The sequence below is a fragment of the Uranotaenia lowii genome, chromosome 1 (assembly GCF_029784155.1).
Source record: "Uranotaenia lowii strain MFRU-FL chromosome 1, ASM2978415v1, whole genome shotgun sequence".
In the NCBI taxonomy this organism is placed as follows: domain Eukaryota; kingdom Metazoa; phylum Arthropoda; class Insecta; order Diptera; family Culicidae; genus Uranotaenia; species Uranotaenia lowii.
The window spans coordinates 136,466,902-136,484,853 of record NC_073691.1 but is presented as its reverse complement, the minus strand read 5'-3'; the positions used below and the strand labels follow the sequence as shown (position 1 = coordinate 136,484,853).

The following is a 17,952-nucleotide window of genomic DNA, read 5'->3' as shown; positions in this document are numbered from 1 at the left end:
CCACTTCAACACGTCCTTGGAGTAGTGGCATGAGGCTAAATCCGGCCAAAAGATTGTTGGGACGTTGTGGGCCTTCAGGAGAGGAAGCCGCCGGTTCTGGAGGCACTCTATCATGTACACGTGCATCATGGACAAACCAGGAATTTATTCACAAATTTGGACATCTTCTGAGTGCGGACATGCTCCGGAACGCTGAACTTATACTTGGCCGTGAAAAACAGGTTGCCGGGGAGCTGTTTGAAGTCGGCCTTCACATATGTTTCGACGTCCATGATGCAACATTCAACTTTCGTCAGCATGTTGAGGTACAACTTCCTGGCACGGGTTTTGGCGGACTTGTTCTGCTTCTCGTCGCGATTATGGGCCTTTTGTACCTTGAACTTTCGAAACCCAGCCTTAGTTTTGGCCTACTGGACAAAACTTCGGCTTAAGTGCAGCTTCTTAGCCACATCCCGAACGGAGGCGTTCGGGTTTCGGTTGGAGGCCCCAACTATGCGATTGTAATTTTTTGTGTTGTACGAAATACCTTTTCCTTCACTTTTGGGCTTCCAATCGATGGTCAATCGTTCCTCGAACCGCTTAATGACTAGCGACGTCGTGGAATTCACGATTCCCAACGTTTTAGCGATGGAACGATGCGAAAGATCCTTGTTCTCGTGATGAATGCGCTAGATTTTATCACGCACGAGCTGTTCTTTCGACTTCATTTCCGCGAGTTTCGATCACAGGACTTTAAAACTTGCAGGATGTCAACAATGCACTATGAACTAAATCCACCCCAATTTTCATCAAATTCTACCCAACGGTTAAAAAGTTAGAGCCATTTCATAGTGTGTCAATGTCATCGTAAACACCCTTTAGACTATTGATTTATGGTTTTAAGTATTATTTTTCTCTTTCACTTGACAAAGGGATTCTTCATGATGTATCAAAAAGTCACTCAAACTGGATTAAACTATGAATGGACCATATATTTAAGTTTTTGACAAAAATCATCTTAAATTCAAGCACAATTTTCATGCTTTTTTAGCTGTTTTTAACGGTTTTGTCACTTATAATCGAGAATTGACTAAGTGATATTCTCAATTAGTTTGATTTGTTGTCGAGATGTAGAATATATTTTCAATAAACACCTAGGTATATTTATTTATCTCCACTTTGAATTTTTTAAATAAAAAAATTGAGTCATATTTAGTTACTTTTTTACTGCTTTAGTGATTTGCAAAAAAAAAATTAAGCGGAGTAGGTACTTCTTAGAACTAAGTACAACTACATGCGACATACAACGGTCATAAACCCATCTAACAAAACAAAACAATATCAAAATGAATTATCAAACTGGACAAATTAATATTCTGAGCGTGCGGTTCAGATATTGAATAAGGAAGACTTGGACGAGAATTTACCGTGGAGCATAGTAGGAAAAAAATCAACCCAAACCCCGCGGAACAAGCCAGCCAATCTGTGAAAGAAAAATGTGATGGCATAAAGCGATGTCCACTCATTCGGGGGTACCTGGATTATTGGCAAACTGTATAAATACACCTTTCAGCCGGGATGGGCCCGGTTAATTGCAGATAAGCATTCGACCTGGAAACATGGGTAAGTTGTTCTGGAAGGTGAAAGCGAAAATTGTTCCTTGAAGTGCAAAAGTCATCGGAAGAAAGTGGGCTCAAAGCTCTGAAGTCAATGAATCGTGAAATTTCACTGTCAAGGTGAATTAGTGAAGAACTGTGCGTCAAAAGAGGGAATGGTTTGAACTTGATTGGTCAAACCGAGTGTGGTCGTGACCGAAAGAAGAAGGAGGTGTTTTGACCAAGATTGCTTCCCGGGATAAGTTTGGATGCGCGAATCGAATCCCATAACGGTACATTCAAGATTGGCATGGCGCAACATGCTGTGAGGAGACAAAGCTGTTGTGACTCGAAAGCTGGAATCAGATATCTTAATTTCAAGAACGGCTGAAAATTGGGTCAGTTGATTCTTCAGGAGATGTGATTTAACAAGTCTGCATGCCGAATTAATATAGTGCTTCAATAGTGCGTTGATTTGTAATCAGGAATTCCGGATTTAATACGTCAATTTCCCACGTAATCACATGAATTGAACAATTAGTTATAAACAGGGGTGGCAATTCTTAAAAAGTTTAAAATGTGAGTTCTAGTTAGTTTTATATTTGTGCTGAATTATCTTCGAATATTTGTTTGAAATGCTCCCCTAGAAAAAATTTAGAATATTTAACATTTTGCTGACCAAACACGAGAACTCGTTTTTTTTTCGCTTGCCGCTTGTGTGCTACTCTAAGTGGCATAATATTATGAATTTAATGTGGCGAATATTATGAATTTTATTAATCAACATTATTCTACAAATTTTATTACGATAGTTTAAGTAACTTAAAGCTACAGCATTTGTAGGATTTGGTCCAGTGCTTTCTGAAATATATAATGCCGAATTTGGGTGTTTCCCGGTTTAGATTTCATTGTGGTTCTTAACGTGTTGATAGAATGGTTAGGACTCACCAAATAACAATGTTTCAAAATAATCATAGTTCAACAATAGTAATTTTAATTTGTTAACTTATTTAAGAACTATTTTGATAAATTTTGCTAAACATCGATCCTAATAGAGTGCAGAAGCAGTTTTGTTTTTTTATAAACTTAAAGAATGACTTCATAAATTATTTTCTCATTTGTTTTACTTCTGGCGTCTCGATATTTGAATCTCGTTGCAAATGTTTTAGTTTGAATACAGAAGTTTTAAGTTATTTGATTATTTAGAAGCGCCGTACCCATAATAGGGTAGAATCGGATGACTTTATCCCTTTTACTTGATTTCCTAATATCTAAATGGAAAAATTTAACAACTTACCGTTTTTAACAATAAGTCAAAAATCAATCAAAACCTAGATAAAGATGTCCGTTGACTATTTTTGGCCATATTTCATATAGTATAAAAGTATTGTTACTGATGAAATTTTTTTTAGTGATGTGTGATTTTTACATCACTCTAGAAAATCTGACTCCTAAACGAAAGTGTTGGTGTTTATAGAATCGGCAACGAACCTTTGTTTCAACCAGCGAAACAATTAATTCACGAATTATCAAATTGAAAAGCTTTCTAGCTTATACTACTAACACTCATTGAAATGTTTCATTCAAAATCGTTTGTGCAGGTTTCACATAAACATTTGTCTGCTGTTAATGGAACACTTATATTTGCATATTTTAAAGTTGAATAATTGATAAGATAGTTTAAATGTGAAATTTGTTATGTTTTTGCTGATTTTGATTAAATTTTACACTAAGTGAGGCCATTGGAGTCAAAAGGGTATAAGTGCATGAAGGCTGATTTCGAGAAAAACCATTTGAACTTCGTTATGTTCCAATAAATCTTATAGATATTTTATTGAACATTTTTCATGAGAATGATCTTCTCAAATGAAAACAAGGCATTTTACAACATTTTTCCAAAAACCACGTATATTAGACGTTAATTGAGACGACACATATTTTTTTGAATTCACTTATACCCCTTTGCCACCCACAAATTTGTACATTCAGGTGTTTTGATCTTGTTTATATGGATAAGAAAACATAAATATTTATTTCTATAAGAGTTAGTAAATTTTTGTTTAAATTTATTTTGTGCTGTTTTGATGGGAAACAAACTCTGGTACAGTAAGTTAGAAGATTTGAGGTCTGAAGTTCGACCTGGTCTTGTCAACTTCTAGTCAATCCCTTCAAACTACAATTTTTCATCAGGATAAAATTTATAAAGATTCGTGTAAGCTATCTTTCCACTAAATTTCAATCACTGCATGTTTGGAGCGCTTTTGTCTGATCAATTGGGCATTGGAAAATAACTTCCAGTCACTATGAGTTGATTGTTAATAGTGAATAAAAAAGGTGCTTCAATATTAATCCAATTATCTCGTACAAATACATTTTTTGTACTTTTAAAGCTTCTGTATTAGCCTTAAATCCGTGACACACTCCATATAATAGTGACCAGAATTCAGGAATTTTCGATCCACTCATTGGTGGTTCAAAAAGGAGAATAAATAATAATAAATAAATATTTAAAAATATATATATTTAGTAATATTTTTTCCACTAGAATTATGACTAAATTCAAACAGATGAATCACATTGTATGGTAAATTTTTAAACATCATCAGCTATTCAAACGTCAATTACATTTTTTTGGTCCCGATGAAAAAACATTACTTTCTGGAAATCACGTTAGGGTTGGTGGAAAGGGGTTACTTATACCCCTTTAGGGGTTACTTATATACTCAATTAGAAAGACTTTGTGGCAAAGGGGTATAAATGCTGCACTTATGCCCCTTTGCCACCAAACGAAATGTGGCTTTCAGTTAGTAGGGTTTTTTCCACGGAGAACAAACCATAAGAAAATAGTTGAATAACATTATTTATGATTTAAATAGCATATGGTCCCTTTGGCTCCAAGGGCTTCAAATTGAATTTCGATTCCAACAGAAGAACAACGATAAGTTTAATTAAAAGTGTAAAAAAATTTAATTTGTAATCGATTTGAACTAAATACTCGACGGCAAGACCAAAACAAAACAGACTTTATTCAACTCGAGTTATTAGCTACTCGATTTTAAGCCCGTTACACAACAACAATGCTTCCGGATTTTTCAATCTCACACGAAGTGCTCTTATCAGCTTTTAATTGATTTACCGTCATTTGGGGCAACATGCAACACTTTTCAACTTCAACTTACGTGCACAGATAATCGTTTGGTTAATTCGATACAAGGTTGATGGGACGTCAAATTGGAAAGAATTATTGGTTTCTTCAGTAACTTTCAATTAAAAAAAATCGATTTCCACGCTTTTCGGAAAATGGGTAACTAGCAACAAATTTGGTTTTCATGAAAAATTAAAATGTAGTAAAATTTGTATTATTCGATGAATTGGTGTTACCATGAAAGTCATATAGCATACACAAACGCGTTATCAGCAACCTTCAAATTTTGCTCAGTTCAATTTTAAGGGCCAGTTAACGAAATGTATATGGCAAACTTTTGAAATTCGATGAATGTAGTTGTCTAGTTCTGGAAAATAGAAATTCGTTCCAGCAGCACAAGGAAAACTATTATTTTACCTAGATAAGCTATTCTCAGGTTGATGAAATTTGAAAATCTGTTCAAAAAAGTTCATTATTGGCTTTTCCGGTTGATGAATTTCGGTGAATTTGAAATCGAATAAAAATAATTCTTATGACGTTTCGGCCAACTACTTTCAGCCATCCTCAGAAAACTATATTAAAGTACAAAAACTTGAGGTAATACAAAAAAATATTCACAATATTCCATCACAATATAACTGCACTTTTGCACTTACAATTTGTATCGCCGCGTGCTTCCTGAACGGCTGTCTTAACTACTTGATTTTAAGTCAAATTTGAAACGCTTTTAGCAAATTTGAACCTCAAACTTTCTAGGTGTCAGGGAAAAATTAAGAAAAACTGTTACACCAAACAAGAAAACGGAAGATATTTGGATTATTATTCAGAAAGTCCATATAAAGGGTGATACGGTCAAAATTTGGTCAATATCAACTTGACGTATTGCTTTCAATTTTGCATTTAAAAAACCTGAACACCCCTCATTATGAAGGTGTGTGTGTGTGTAGAATGATGCTCCTATTTTGATTTTTGACTCTTCAATTGTCAAAATGCCGTCCAAGGAAGAAAAGCAGCGTATCAAAATTTTGCTCGCGCATCTCGAAAATCCGAGCTACTCGCACGCAAAGCTGGCAAAATCGCTGAAAGTTGCCAAATCAACCGTTACAAATGTAATTAAAGTGTTTGGGGAACGTTTGTCGACAGCCAGGAAGTCTGGATCGGGGGGAAATCGAAAACCGGAAGCCGCTGAGACGACAAAGAGAGTTGCCGGTAGTTTCAAGAGAAATCCTAACCTCTCTCTCCGAGATGCCGCAAATAAGCTGGATGAATCGTCTTAGACTACAACCGTGCATCGAGACAAAAAACAAGCCGGACTATCGACTTACAAGAAGGTAGTGACTCCAAATCGCGATGATAAACAAAATACGACGGCCAAAGCGCAATCCCGGAGGCTGTACACGACGATGCTGACGAAGTTTGACTGCGTGATAATGGACGACGAAACCTACGCCAATGCCGACTACAAGCAGCTTCCGGGACAGCAGTTTTATACGGCAAAAGGAAGGGGAAAGGTAGCAGATATTTTCAAGCCATCTGTACCTGTGGTTTGAAAAGCAGCATTTTCATAGCTTTCGGGACTGTCAACCAAGAAATTTACGTGAAAGAGTGTTTGAATAAACGTCTGTTGCCTTTCCTGAAGAAACACGGTTGTTCCGTACTGTTTTGGCCGGATTTGGTATCTTGCCATTACGGTAAAAAGGCCATGGAGTGGTACGCCACCAACAACGTGCAGGTGGTTCCCAAGGACAAGAACCCTCCTAACACGCCAGAGCTCCGCTTATTTGAGAAATACTGGGCTATTGTCAAGCGGAACCTAAAAAAGACCAAAAAACTGCTAAGGATGAGCAGCAGTTCAAGGCAAACTGGCTTTCTGCGGCGAAGAAGGTGGACAAGGTGGCTGTACAAAATCTGATAGCAGGGGTTAAGTGTAAGGCCCGGAAATTCGGATTTGTAAAAGCGGAAGCCTTACTGAATATTTTTCCTGAATTTTATACTAATTAAACTTGAAAAAGAAATTTAATTTGATTTTTTAAATAAACGATTTCACCGATTTACACGCGTTTTCCCTTGACCAAATTTTGACCGTATCACCCCTTATACACAAAAAGAACACAGCGATCGCATTGGTTGACCGGGCACTGAATCTTAGCGACGTTGAAAAACGTGAAATGAACGGGACAATTCAAGCGTTTTAAAAAATCAGCAAGGTCTCTAGAAAATCAGGACACCTTTTACCTCTGGCCCTGGGTAGTGGTAATGCATAATTTCGCTCGAGTTTTTATGCTACAGATAAAATTCAGCCTTTACTACTACAATAATTCAACGTCATTGACATTAGATGTGAACACGCATTGCGTATCATTGAACGAAACAAAATAAAAACGTTTGCATGTTCTCCCTATACCACCATTAAATAAAGGGGGATGGAAACAATTAATGAATGAATTGATCCGCTTGGACAACGCTGTGCGTGTGTATGGGAAATAAACGCAAAATGGCATTTTCAAGAACTACGCTTATTTAAACTTAGAAAACAGCTATAAATTGTGAGTTTCTTCATTTTTTCGTGTTCTGGCATTAAAATCGCCTATTGTCTTAATGGCTAAAACTTTAAAAAGTAGATAAAAACGTTCAAATATGCATTTTAATTTTTGATGCGAAAAACAGAAAATCAGTCACTGTAGGGTCATAATGAGAACCCCCATTGTGGCAGTATATTTAAGCACCATAAATTGGGGCAAACGGGCATTCTCTACCGTAGAATCTAACAGCGAATTCAACTCGATGAAGTGTGCTGAATTATAGAGCTACAGTTTGACTTGTTTCATTTGACGATTTAACCGATTGGTTAGGTGTCGGAGAGGAAGACTCGAGTTCGATTCCTGGTCGAGGTGATTTGTTTTTACTTACCATTCATTTTCGATACATTTTGCACTTATGGGATTCGAACAGAAAAGTTTTTCTTGCCAATACCGGGTATCGAAACCAGTAAGCCTGGCATACCAAAATCAGACTCGCACCAGCATATCCGCTAGACCACATCAGTGCTTTTGTTTGGCGGAGGATGCTACTATCCGTATAATGCAACAGTAAACAAAATTGAAGATGAAAATAAAAAAAACGCCTTGACCAGGAATCAAACTCGAGTCTTCTGATTACCTTTCCGACACCTAACCAATAGGCTAAATCGTTAGATGAAACAAGTCAAGCTGTGGCTCTATGATTCGGTTGACTTCATCGAGTTAAATTCGCTGCTAGATTCTACGACAGAAAATGTTCATCGTGCCCCGATCAATGGCGCTCTGTTCGCCCTGAGTCAACAAGTTAAAGTAAAAATCCCTAAAAATGCGTTTTAAATTGATTATTGTGAAAAAAAATGATGGTGAAAATTGAGGAACGATGTGTACATCATGTTGTATAGTGCATACATTATAGATCAAGTTGATTTAACGATCAAAGAGCTTATTTTCCGGTGCAAAAAAAATTATAATATTTTTGTCACTTGAGAACCTAGTTGGTTTTTTTATACTTCTGTAAAGATGATGCGGAGATTTCTTTTTTGATGAAACATTAATACTATAGGAACTACAACGCTGTTCCTCATAAAAATTTATTCAAGAAAATTCGTACTTTCGTGGAAAAGAGGAGTGCTTACTATGCCCCGGTGCTTGTTATTCCCTTATCTCCTCTATGTAAAACGCTATAAGGAAAACTTCAGAGAAAAGAAAACGTTTCCTTGTTTCATACCACCGTCAAACAACCACGGCTGTGCTTGTGTGTATATAAGCAGGCAGTAGACAAGCACGGTGTATATAAGCAGGCAATAGGAAACCGTTTCTCGTTTTTTTAGGGAAGAATGCCACCGCGGTGTGGTAAATTCCTGAAAAAAAAAGTTTCTCGTGTCCATTTCCCTTTCCCATCATACGACAATTTATGACAATTAACTCTCGTCCTCCAACTGACTCACTGCTCACTGGTGAAGCTGTTGGATGGACAGTATGAAAATAGAAAGTTGTTGTGAGCTCAAATCCCACTATCCAACGGATTTTTTTTTGTTATCTTATTCCTAGGATGAATAATCCAATTGGATGAAAATCCTATAAATGTTTTTCTTGTTTCGCTTGAATGTAGTAGTCGTGCATCATTGTGCCCGAGAGCTTGAGTTTTTATGCCTGTCAGCGCTTGTTCGATCGGAATTGAAATTATGCAACCTCTTCTTTGGGTGCAATTGTCGGTAAAGCAATCCCATCATCTTTGGCGAAATGCACGTTCCAGCACGTTTTAGGCATAGAGTAAGGTCCGATCTCCGGCATAGAGTTAGCTACGATATCTTTTCAAGAATTCGATTTTTATTCTAACTCATTTCTTGGAAAATTAAATTTTTATTTATTTCCAGGCACGTCACTCTGTTTGGGCGTTCTGCTATGTGTGTGCATAGGTATGCTGATTCCTGTGGCACAGGGCGACTCGAAGGCACGCATAGTGTGCTACTTCAGCAATTGGGCTATCTATCGACCGGACGTGGGACGATACACTATCGATGATATTCCCGGAGAGATGTGCACTCATATCATCTACTCGTTCATCGGCGTAGACGATAGTAACTACAAGGTACTGGTGATCGATCCAGAAGTCGATTTGGAACAGAACGGTTTCCGTAACTTTACTCAGCTCAAGACAAAGTACACAAACGCCAAATTTATGATCGCAGTCGGCGGATGGGCTGAAGGTGGCAAGAAATACTCCGATATGGTAGCGGTCAAAGAACGACGAGATTCGTTTATTGAGAGTGTGATCCAGTTCATGAAGGTTTACGACTTCGATGGGTTCGATTTGGACTGGGAGTATCCAGGGGCCGCAGATAGAGGAGGCAGTTTTGGTGATAAAGACAAATTTTTCTACTTTGTTGAAGAATTACGTCGAGCATTCGATCGCGTTGGTCGTGGTTGGGAAATTACTATGGCAGTACCGGTGGCCAATTTCCGACTGCAGGAGGGTTATCATGTACCGGAATTGTGCGAAAATCTAGATGCAATTCACTGCATGACATACGATTTGAGAGGAAACTGGGCTGGATTTGCCGATGTTCACAGCCCGCTGTACAAGCGCCCGCACGATCAATGGGCTTATGAGAAGCTGAATGTTGTAAGTATAGCTATTTAAAGCGTTAGTTTTTAGAATATAATTCTGAATATTTGTTAAGAATGCAATTCAGGTTTAATTATGTTTCACTCAAGCGAAAAAAAAATCTGTCTCTAGTTATCAAACCTTCAGCGCTAAATTTGTTCAAAGGTCAACAGAAGGCATGGGGATGACTTAAGCTCATTCAGTCTAGAGGGTTGTTCAACAAGGCCAATGAGATTTTAGTACTTAGTATTTTTTTCTAAAAAATCACATTTTTTGCTGCAATTTGTGTGTGGTTTATGCCGATTGTGTATGAGGAAATTTTTCTAAACCTACAGATCAGGAACTATTCCAATAATGGCATGCAGATATTCGCAGAAAATTGGCAAATGATTCACACACTATTGGCGTTGATAAGCTATGCAACCATTGAATCAGTCCACACAGCGCAAATGCATAGCGTATGCCTAATAGGAACATAAAAAAATGTTTTTACAGCTACTGTCGGTTTTCAGCAATGGCCGTTACAGAAAAAGTACGAAAATGAACAGTAATGAACACCCCATTCTTCAACTGACCCTGGTAGAACACACGGCAATTTTCAGTCCGATGTTCATTCTCCCGACGGCAATTTTTCAAAGTAAATTTTAAAATGTATCATTCCTTCTTTCCGATTTATTTTCAAAGCGTAAAATTGGGACCGTTTACACTAGACTGGTTAAACATAGGAGTATCTTCCGGAATCTAAACCTTAGGTGCTGAAATCGTTTCTCTGCCTGCCAGAAGGCCCCATGCCAAATTTCAGCTCATTTGGATTATTCAAAGGGGTCACTCAACGACACTTTAAGTTGTATGGAACTTTGACATCAGTTGTTCTAGCTTGGCTAAAAAATCAGCCTCAGACTTTTTTGTCGATTGTCGATTTTCAAGAATCGATCCTATATGTTCATTTTATAGATGGACCCAAAACTGACCTGTTTATTACACACTCAAAACTGACAAATTATAAATTTAATTTTGAGGTTCACTGAGGAGAAGCGAAACGCCAAAAGTAGCTCAAAACGTTTGGACCAACCAAAAGTCAATGAAAGCAACAAACAATTCATCGCGGCGATTAACGAGTTAATCAATCATAATTGACCTAGGCAAAGTTTCAGCTCAATCGGACTTTATTTCGGGGTGCCTCAAAAGGCTCAAAGTTAAGATTTTTTTACCCTAAAAATCACTAAAGATAGGATCAAAGGAAATCGGGAATATCGAATTTAACGATCCCGATTTCACCAAACTTCAAGAATATTATTTAGTTTCTGGGATTACAATTTTGGGAATTTTTTCCATTCGAGAACTAACGGCGTACAACTGATTGGTTCCGAGTGACAATTGGTACTGTTTTATTATGAACTTATCTCCTGGTGAGCAAGCTTCTAATCAAAGCTTGTTCTCACCCTTACACCTCCACCCATAATTGAGAAAATTATACCCATAACATATACTTTTACTTATTAATATCAAAAGGTAATAAAAGATCATTGATTGCTGCTTTTTAAGATAATGTTAAAATGAAGTTTCAATATTGAGATTAGTATCCTTTTCGCAGAATTTCTATTGAAATGGTGTAAAGCAACGGTTTCATTCGAATTAAAAGTATTTTTTCATGCAAATTTTGCTTTTCTTTATCATTTTGCTTACTATCTTCATTTCAGCTTTATTATTTTCAAGTAAAAATAATTTTGCCAAATTTTCATCAATTGTTTTATCTGAGCTTTTCTGATCACTGCTTGGACATCAACTAAATAAACAGACGGTGAAAATTGTTCAATTTTTTTTTCGAATATCTTCAAAATGCCAAAACCACCAACCCGCAGAAAGTGTACTATGTACGCCGTGACCGGGATTTGATCTAATACCTGCTGGCTTAGAAGACTTGAAGGCTATCCTCTACACCACGGGCTGCGGCTCAAATTCTTCTTTTGTCATCACCCCATGTGAAAACTAGAAAACTGCGCCTTTAAGTATGCAATGAATATAGGGTAGTAGACAAATTTTTAGAAATCTTTTTATCTGACACTTATAAACTGTGAAATGGAAACTTATATAGACTACTTATAATGGAAACTAATGTCAATGGAACTTTTAATAAGAAAAAGGGACCAGGTATCCTCATTCTCCCCTACATTTCTGTGTTTTAAGGAAAACAATTTTTTATCGCCGCTCGAATATATTTAAGTTTATGGAATATCGAAATATTATAATTCTAATTAGCGAGTAATTAAGACAGAAACGAAAATTGATGGGTGGAAAGGTAAAAAACGTCGATATTTGGTTTGACAAGAAAAATTTACAAATAAAGGGTGATACGGTCAAAATTCAGTCAAGGGAAAACGCGTGTAAATCGGTGAAATCGTTTATTTAAAAATCAAATTCAATTTCTTTTTCAAGTTTAATTAGTATAAAATTCAAAAAAAATATTCAGCTAGTCTTCCGCTTTTCCAAATCCGAATTGCCGGGCCTTACGCTTAACCCCTGCCATCAGATTGTCCACCTTGCTCGCGCAGAAAGCCAGTTTGCCTTGAACTGCTGCTCGTCCTTAGCAGTTTTTTTGGTCTTCTTTAAGTTCCGCTTGACAATAGCCAAGTATTTCTCAATTGGGCGAAGCTCTGGCGTGTTGGGAGGGTTCTTGTCCTTGGGAACCACCTGCACGTTGTTGGCGGCGTACCACTCCATGGCCTTTTTACCGTAATGGCTGCTACCTTTCTCCTTCCTTTTGCCGTATAAAACTCTTGTCCCGGAAGCTGCTTGTAGTCAGCTTTGACGTAGGTTTCGTCGTCCATTACCACGCAGTCAAACTTCGTCAGCATCGTCGTGTACAGCCTCCGGGATCGCGCTTTGGCCGTCGTATTTTGTTTATTATCACGATTTGGAGACACTACCTTCTTGCAAGTCGATAGTCCAGCTCGTTTTTGGCTCGATGCACGGTTGTAGACGATACACCCAGCTTATTTGCGGCATCTCAGAGAGAGAGAGGTTAGGGTTTCGCTGGAAACTACCGGCAACCCTCTTTGTCGTCTCAGTGGCTTCCGGTTTTCGATTTCCCCCCGATCCAGACTTACTGGCTGTCGACAAACGTTCCCCAAAAACTTTAACTACTTTTGTAACGGTTGATTTGGCAACTTTTAGCGATTTTGCCAGCTTTGCGTGCGAGTAGCTCGGATTTTCGCGATGCGCGAGCAAAATTTTGATATGCTGCTCTTCTTCCTTGGACGGCATTTTGACAACTGAAGAGTGAATTTTAAAATCAAAATAGGAGCGACATTCTACACACACAAAGTAAGGGGTGTTTAGGTTTTTTAAATGCAAAATTGAAAGAAATACGTTAAGTTGGTATTGACCAAATTTTGACCGTATCACCCTTTAGTTTTAATTTCATTAAGTTCTTCTTATCATTTATAACTAAAATTTCCCAATGTTTTAGAATGACGGCGTTCAACTGTGGGTCAATTATGGCTGCCCACCAAATAAACTGGTCATCGGCGTCCCGTTCTATGGAAGAACGTTCACACTTAGCGCAAGTACTACAAATCCCACACTCGGTTCATACATCAACAAAGAAGCTGGTGGAGGTGATCCGGGTCCATATACCAATGCTACTGGTTTTCTAGCGTATTATGAAATCTGTACAGAGGTGCAAGATGAGGAGAAGGGTTGGACCAAGCAGTGGGATGATGTTGGGCTATGTCCGTGGACTTATAAGGGAACCCAGTTTGTGGGATACGAAGATGTCGATTCGCTTAAGCATAAGATGAAGTGGATCAAAGAAAAAGGATACGCCGGAGCGATGACCTGGGCGATAGACATGGATGACTTCCGAGGTCTATGTGGACCGGAGAATGCTCTCATGAAAGTACTTTACGATGACATGAAGGACTATGTTGTGCCTGAACCAACCGTAACCACGACCCCAAGAGTAAGTGCTGATTTAAAAATAAAACTGAGTAGATAATTTTTACTGAATAAAATTTACCACATTTTAGCCCGAATGGAATCGGCCACCTTCAACTCAACCAAGTATTGCGGATGTACCGTATGCTGGAGGTCCAACTACCACCACCACAACTCGAAGACCCAAACCAGTCGCAGCATCAACTACCCCGAAACGAACAACAACTTCCAGACGAACCACAACTCGACCGACAACGGAATCACCTTACATTGACAGCGAAGAAGTCGACAAAGAACCGGAACCAGTACAACCAGCACCAGTGGCTTCAGCGGAAGAAACTGATGCTGTCGACTGCTCTAGTGGGGCGGACTTCGTCGCTTCCTCTGATTGCACCAAGTATTACCGATGTGTTCATGGCAAGCCGGTGATGTTCGATTGTAAACCTGGAACGGTGTATCATACCGGGTCGAACGTGTGCGACTGGGAGGAAAATGCAGATCGAGAGGAATGCAGGGGCAAAGTGAAAACAGTGAACGACATCGCATGGAGAAACGACATCGGCGAACTGCTAAAACATTGACATGAAAATCGAAACAGATTTGCTATTAACAATATTTTGATATTAATAAAAACAAAAATTACAGTTCTTTTTTCGAAAAATGTTCATTCTTTTCAAGCAGAAATTATTTTAATTTTTCAACACTTTGACATTGTTCACTCTATGACAGTTTATATAATGTTTTTGAAGTTCATTGTCGATTAGAGCAAGTTCACTGGTGCTAGGAAAAAGTGGTAGAAATTTTGACATTTTAAATATTTTACCATGCAAAAATGTTTTCAAGATCTTGGGGCGTTGTATTTTTTTTGCAACACTGTTTCTAATTCAGCCGTATGTGATAGAAAAATTGCTATTTTTGCATCACAGCATGCGACAATACAACACGTGTTGTAAAGAAACTAGAAGTCCACAGATCTTGAAAATGTTTTTTCATCGGAAAATTTTCAAAATGTGCCGTTAGTGTCAAAATTTTTACCACTTTTTCCCAACACCAGTGAACTTGCTCTTATTGGGCTCTGTTGGAACTTTTTTTTCACGTCGATGATACCATCAAGTAGCCATTCACCGCCCGAAATCACCCTTTAATATGTATTTTGAAAAAAAAAACTGTAATGTTTTCCCTAAACATATGACGTCTAGTCTGTGTTGGCATCATTGCAATGATGCAAATAGAAATTAGAAATAGAAATTCGCTGCAACATTTTTTTTTACTTTTCGGCAATAAACTGAGCACTTTTTAAAAAGAGTTGTAATCGTTGAAGATAAAAACTCGTGCCCAAATAAAAAAAATAACAAAACTATTGTTTTATAGATAAGACATGCTCAGTTTGGTTAAATTTGTAAACCTATTCAATGCAAAACTCTTTTAAAGACTTAAAAAAAAGGTTTAATAATGATCTTTTTAATGAAACAAAATTTGTTACCTGCCCACTGGTCAGTGATTAAATCAAACCAGCTTAAAGTTTGAGCGCTTTTTTTAAATTATTTTTCTGTTTTCCATCCCTGGAATAAAATATTTACCTTTAAATAGTTGAATTACCTAATAAATATTAATTCGACTTAAATTTGCTAAGCACAATCAAGTATTTTGTTGGAAAACATACTGTGATGTCAAAGTTTTTTAAAACTTAAAACTAAAAACTACCCTAAAAGTTTAAACTAATTATAAAGAGACCAAATCTCTGCGATGGAAGTCTGCATCGATTTGGCTCTGAAGTAAGAGATGATTTTGTTGGCATCTCTTCGATCGATTCAATGCACGCAACCCGATTAAGATCTTCGGTGCTGTCCCAAGGTGGAAGACGCAAAATCATATTCAGAACCTTGTTCTGAATCCTTTGGGTGGCTTTCTTCCTTGTTACGCAGCAACTAGACTACACAGCAAAAATTATTTCCTGTAAAATTACGCAAATGCCCTGTAACAAAAAGGAGCAGGACATTTCCCATAATTTTACAGGTCGAAAACATGATTACGTGACATTTAATTTTTAGTGTACAACTTTTTTACAGGACGTTTGCTGTAATAATAAATGAATCTTCGTTAACTTTCAAGGAAAACAATTTAAAATTACAGGTTTTGTTAATAACAGGAGATTTATTTTAAAGGTTGCAGTTTTCAGTGACACGTAATAGTCAAAAAAAAATTCTGTGTTGGGTTACCATACATTCTCTATTAACAGTAGGGGAGAGTGGGGATACTTGATCCCCTTTTCTTATTTTCACCATATCTTTTTGGAAAAATTTAGCCACTCGCCGCCTTTGACATTTTCTGACAGCTTGTAACTTCTAGTTTCTATGCTTCAAAAATTAGAACGATACTTGAACCCGTTGATGAACTAGTAGCATTTTCTTGGGAGTAAAAAAATTGCGATTTTTCTGAAGTTAGTGGAGACTTGATCCCCTATTGAAAGAGACTTGATCTTTTATTCAGGAAGCCCTAATCCTTGTATAAAAATCAAACAAAACCCTAAGATAAAATGTTAATTGACTATTTTGGTCATGTTTGTTCTCATTTCACAATTTATAGCAGACATAAGAAGAAAATTCTATAACTTTGTCTCATGTGTATGTATGTATAATCCATCCAACGACCCCCTGAGCTGGCAGGTATGTTATGCAAAAGAGCCAATATTAATCCATTTGATTAAAATTGTTCAATCGCGGGTGCTGGTGGTGTTAGCTCTATTGAAATTCCAGTAACCCATTTCAGAATGGCACCTGCACATCCCGAGGCTACTTTCATTGCCAATAAGCCCCGTCCAATCATAGCCGCATGACCAATTGGGTCATGTAATTATGATTAGTCTTTACATCTTTTATTGTTGACATATCTAGGAACTTCATAAATATAATATAATACGTCCAATACAAGATGGACATGTATTTAGTTTATGATTTCAGTTATAGTTACTATTATGTTATAGATTAAGATATAAAATATGAGTGAAAAAAAAGTAAAAAAAAAAAATTAACAATGGTCGTAAGAGTTGGAAGCTGGAATATAGCTATCGTATTTTTCTGGAAAAAAAACATGGTTAATAAAACATTTGATGCATACATTGTTCGAAATTTCTCCTTTTCTACATGTTATTCATCCTGTGGTGATCCAGCTGAAAATCTTAAGGATTTACAAATATTTATATTATAATGTTAATATAATGACTGTATATTTTTTTACGAATCTGAAACCATTAATATATTAGTCAAAGCATAAAATTTTATAAGATATAGACTATTGTTGTGAATTGGAGTTTTTTTTTTGCTATAAGGTTGTGAAGCTTTAATAATAATTAGTCATATTATGTTGAACAAAATCTTTTTAAGTTGGTTTTTTTTTGTTTTTGAGGAATTTTGAAACCTCTCTAACCTGCAGGCAGCAAGGGCACAGGATAGCTAGATTTATAGGTATACTACTCACTTCCATCTGTACCGTTGAGCCGTCAACACGTACGCCGGAGCATCGTATCGTTGCTGTGTACCTGCAGGAACATTTAACATTATTTATTTTTTCCTTACCTGTATTTCAATCAGCACTTTTCAGTGCTAAAATTATTTTCATTTTCTTTTATTCATATTTTCTCTTTTCTTTCCAGCATGGGGAAGTCATCGGCTGGCTCAAGGGCCGGTAGGAAACGAATTGCCGAGCCTAATTCAGGTCCATCGCCCAAAAAAGTTGAAATTTCCAACTCATTCGATGTCCTTCATAACATCGGTGATGAGGAAATATTCATATTTAATTCTGATAAGAGTACTAAGAAACCTTCTTCTTCTTATACTCTTAAAAACGAAAAGATTCCACCAATAACGGTCACGATTCCTGACTTCAATGCCTTTCGAAAAGAAATCGTCACTTCCGTCAAGGATGTGAAGATTTCTTTTCAGATCGGTCGAAGGGGAACTGCTCGTATATTGGCGGAATCTTTTAATGATTTTCAAAAGGTTTTAAATTATTTGAATAATAAAAAACACCAATTTTTTACGTACGACACTAGAAGTGATCGTCCATTTAAAGTTGTACTTCGTGGTCTCACTGGCGATCAGACACCGGATGAGATCACAACTGAATTAAATTCTTTGTTAGGTTTTTCTCCAATTCAAGTAATTCAAATGA

At 37.1% G+C, this 17,952-nt stretch overlaps 1 protein-coding gene across 1 annotated transcript; it reads left to right on the top strand.

Annotated features, from left to right (window-relative positions):
- Positions 1-1,507: 1,507 nt before the first annotated feature.
- LOC129755978 (endochitinase-like) lies at positions 1,508-14,425 on the top strand. The gene is made up of 4 exons (XM_055752723.1): positions 1,508-1,602; positions 9,116-9,864; positions 13,316-13,807; positions 13,875-14,425. The coding sequence occupies exons 1-4, from the start codon at positions 1,599-1,601 to the stop codon at positions 14,361-14,363; spliced, it is 1,734 nt and encodes a 577-aa protein (XP_055608698.1). The 5' UTR covers positions 1,508-1,598; the 3' UTR covers positions 14,364-14,425.
- Positions 14,426-17,952: the final 3,527 nt, after the last annotated feature.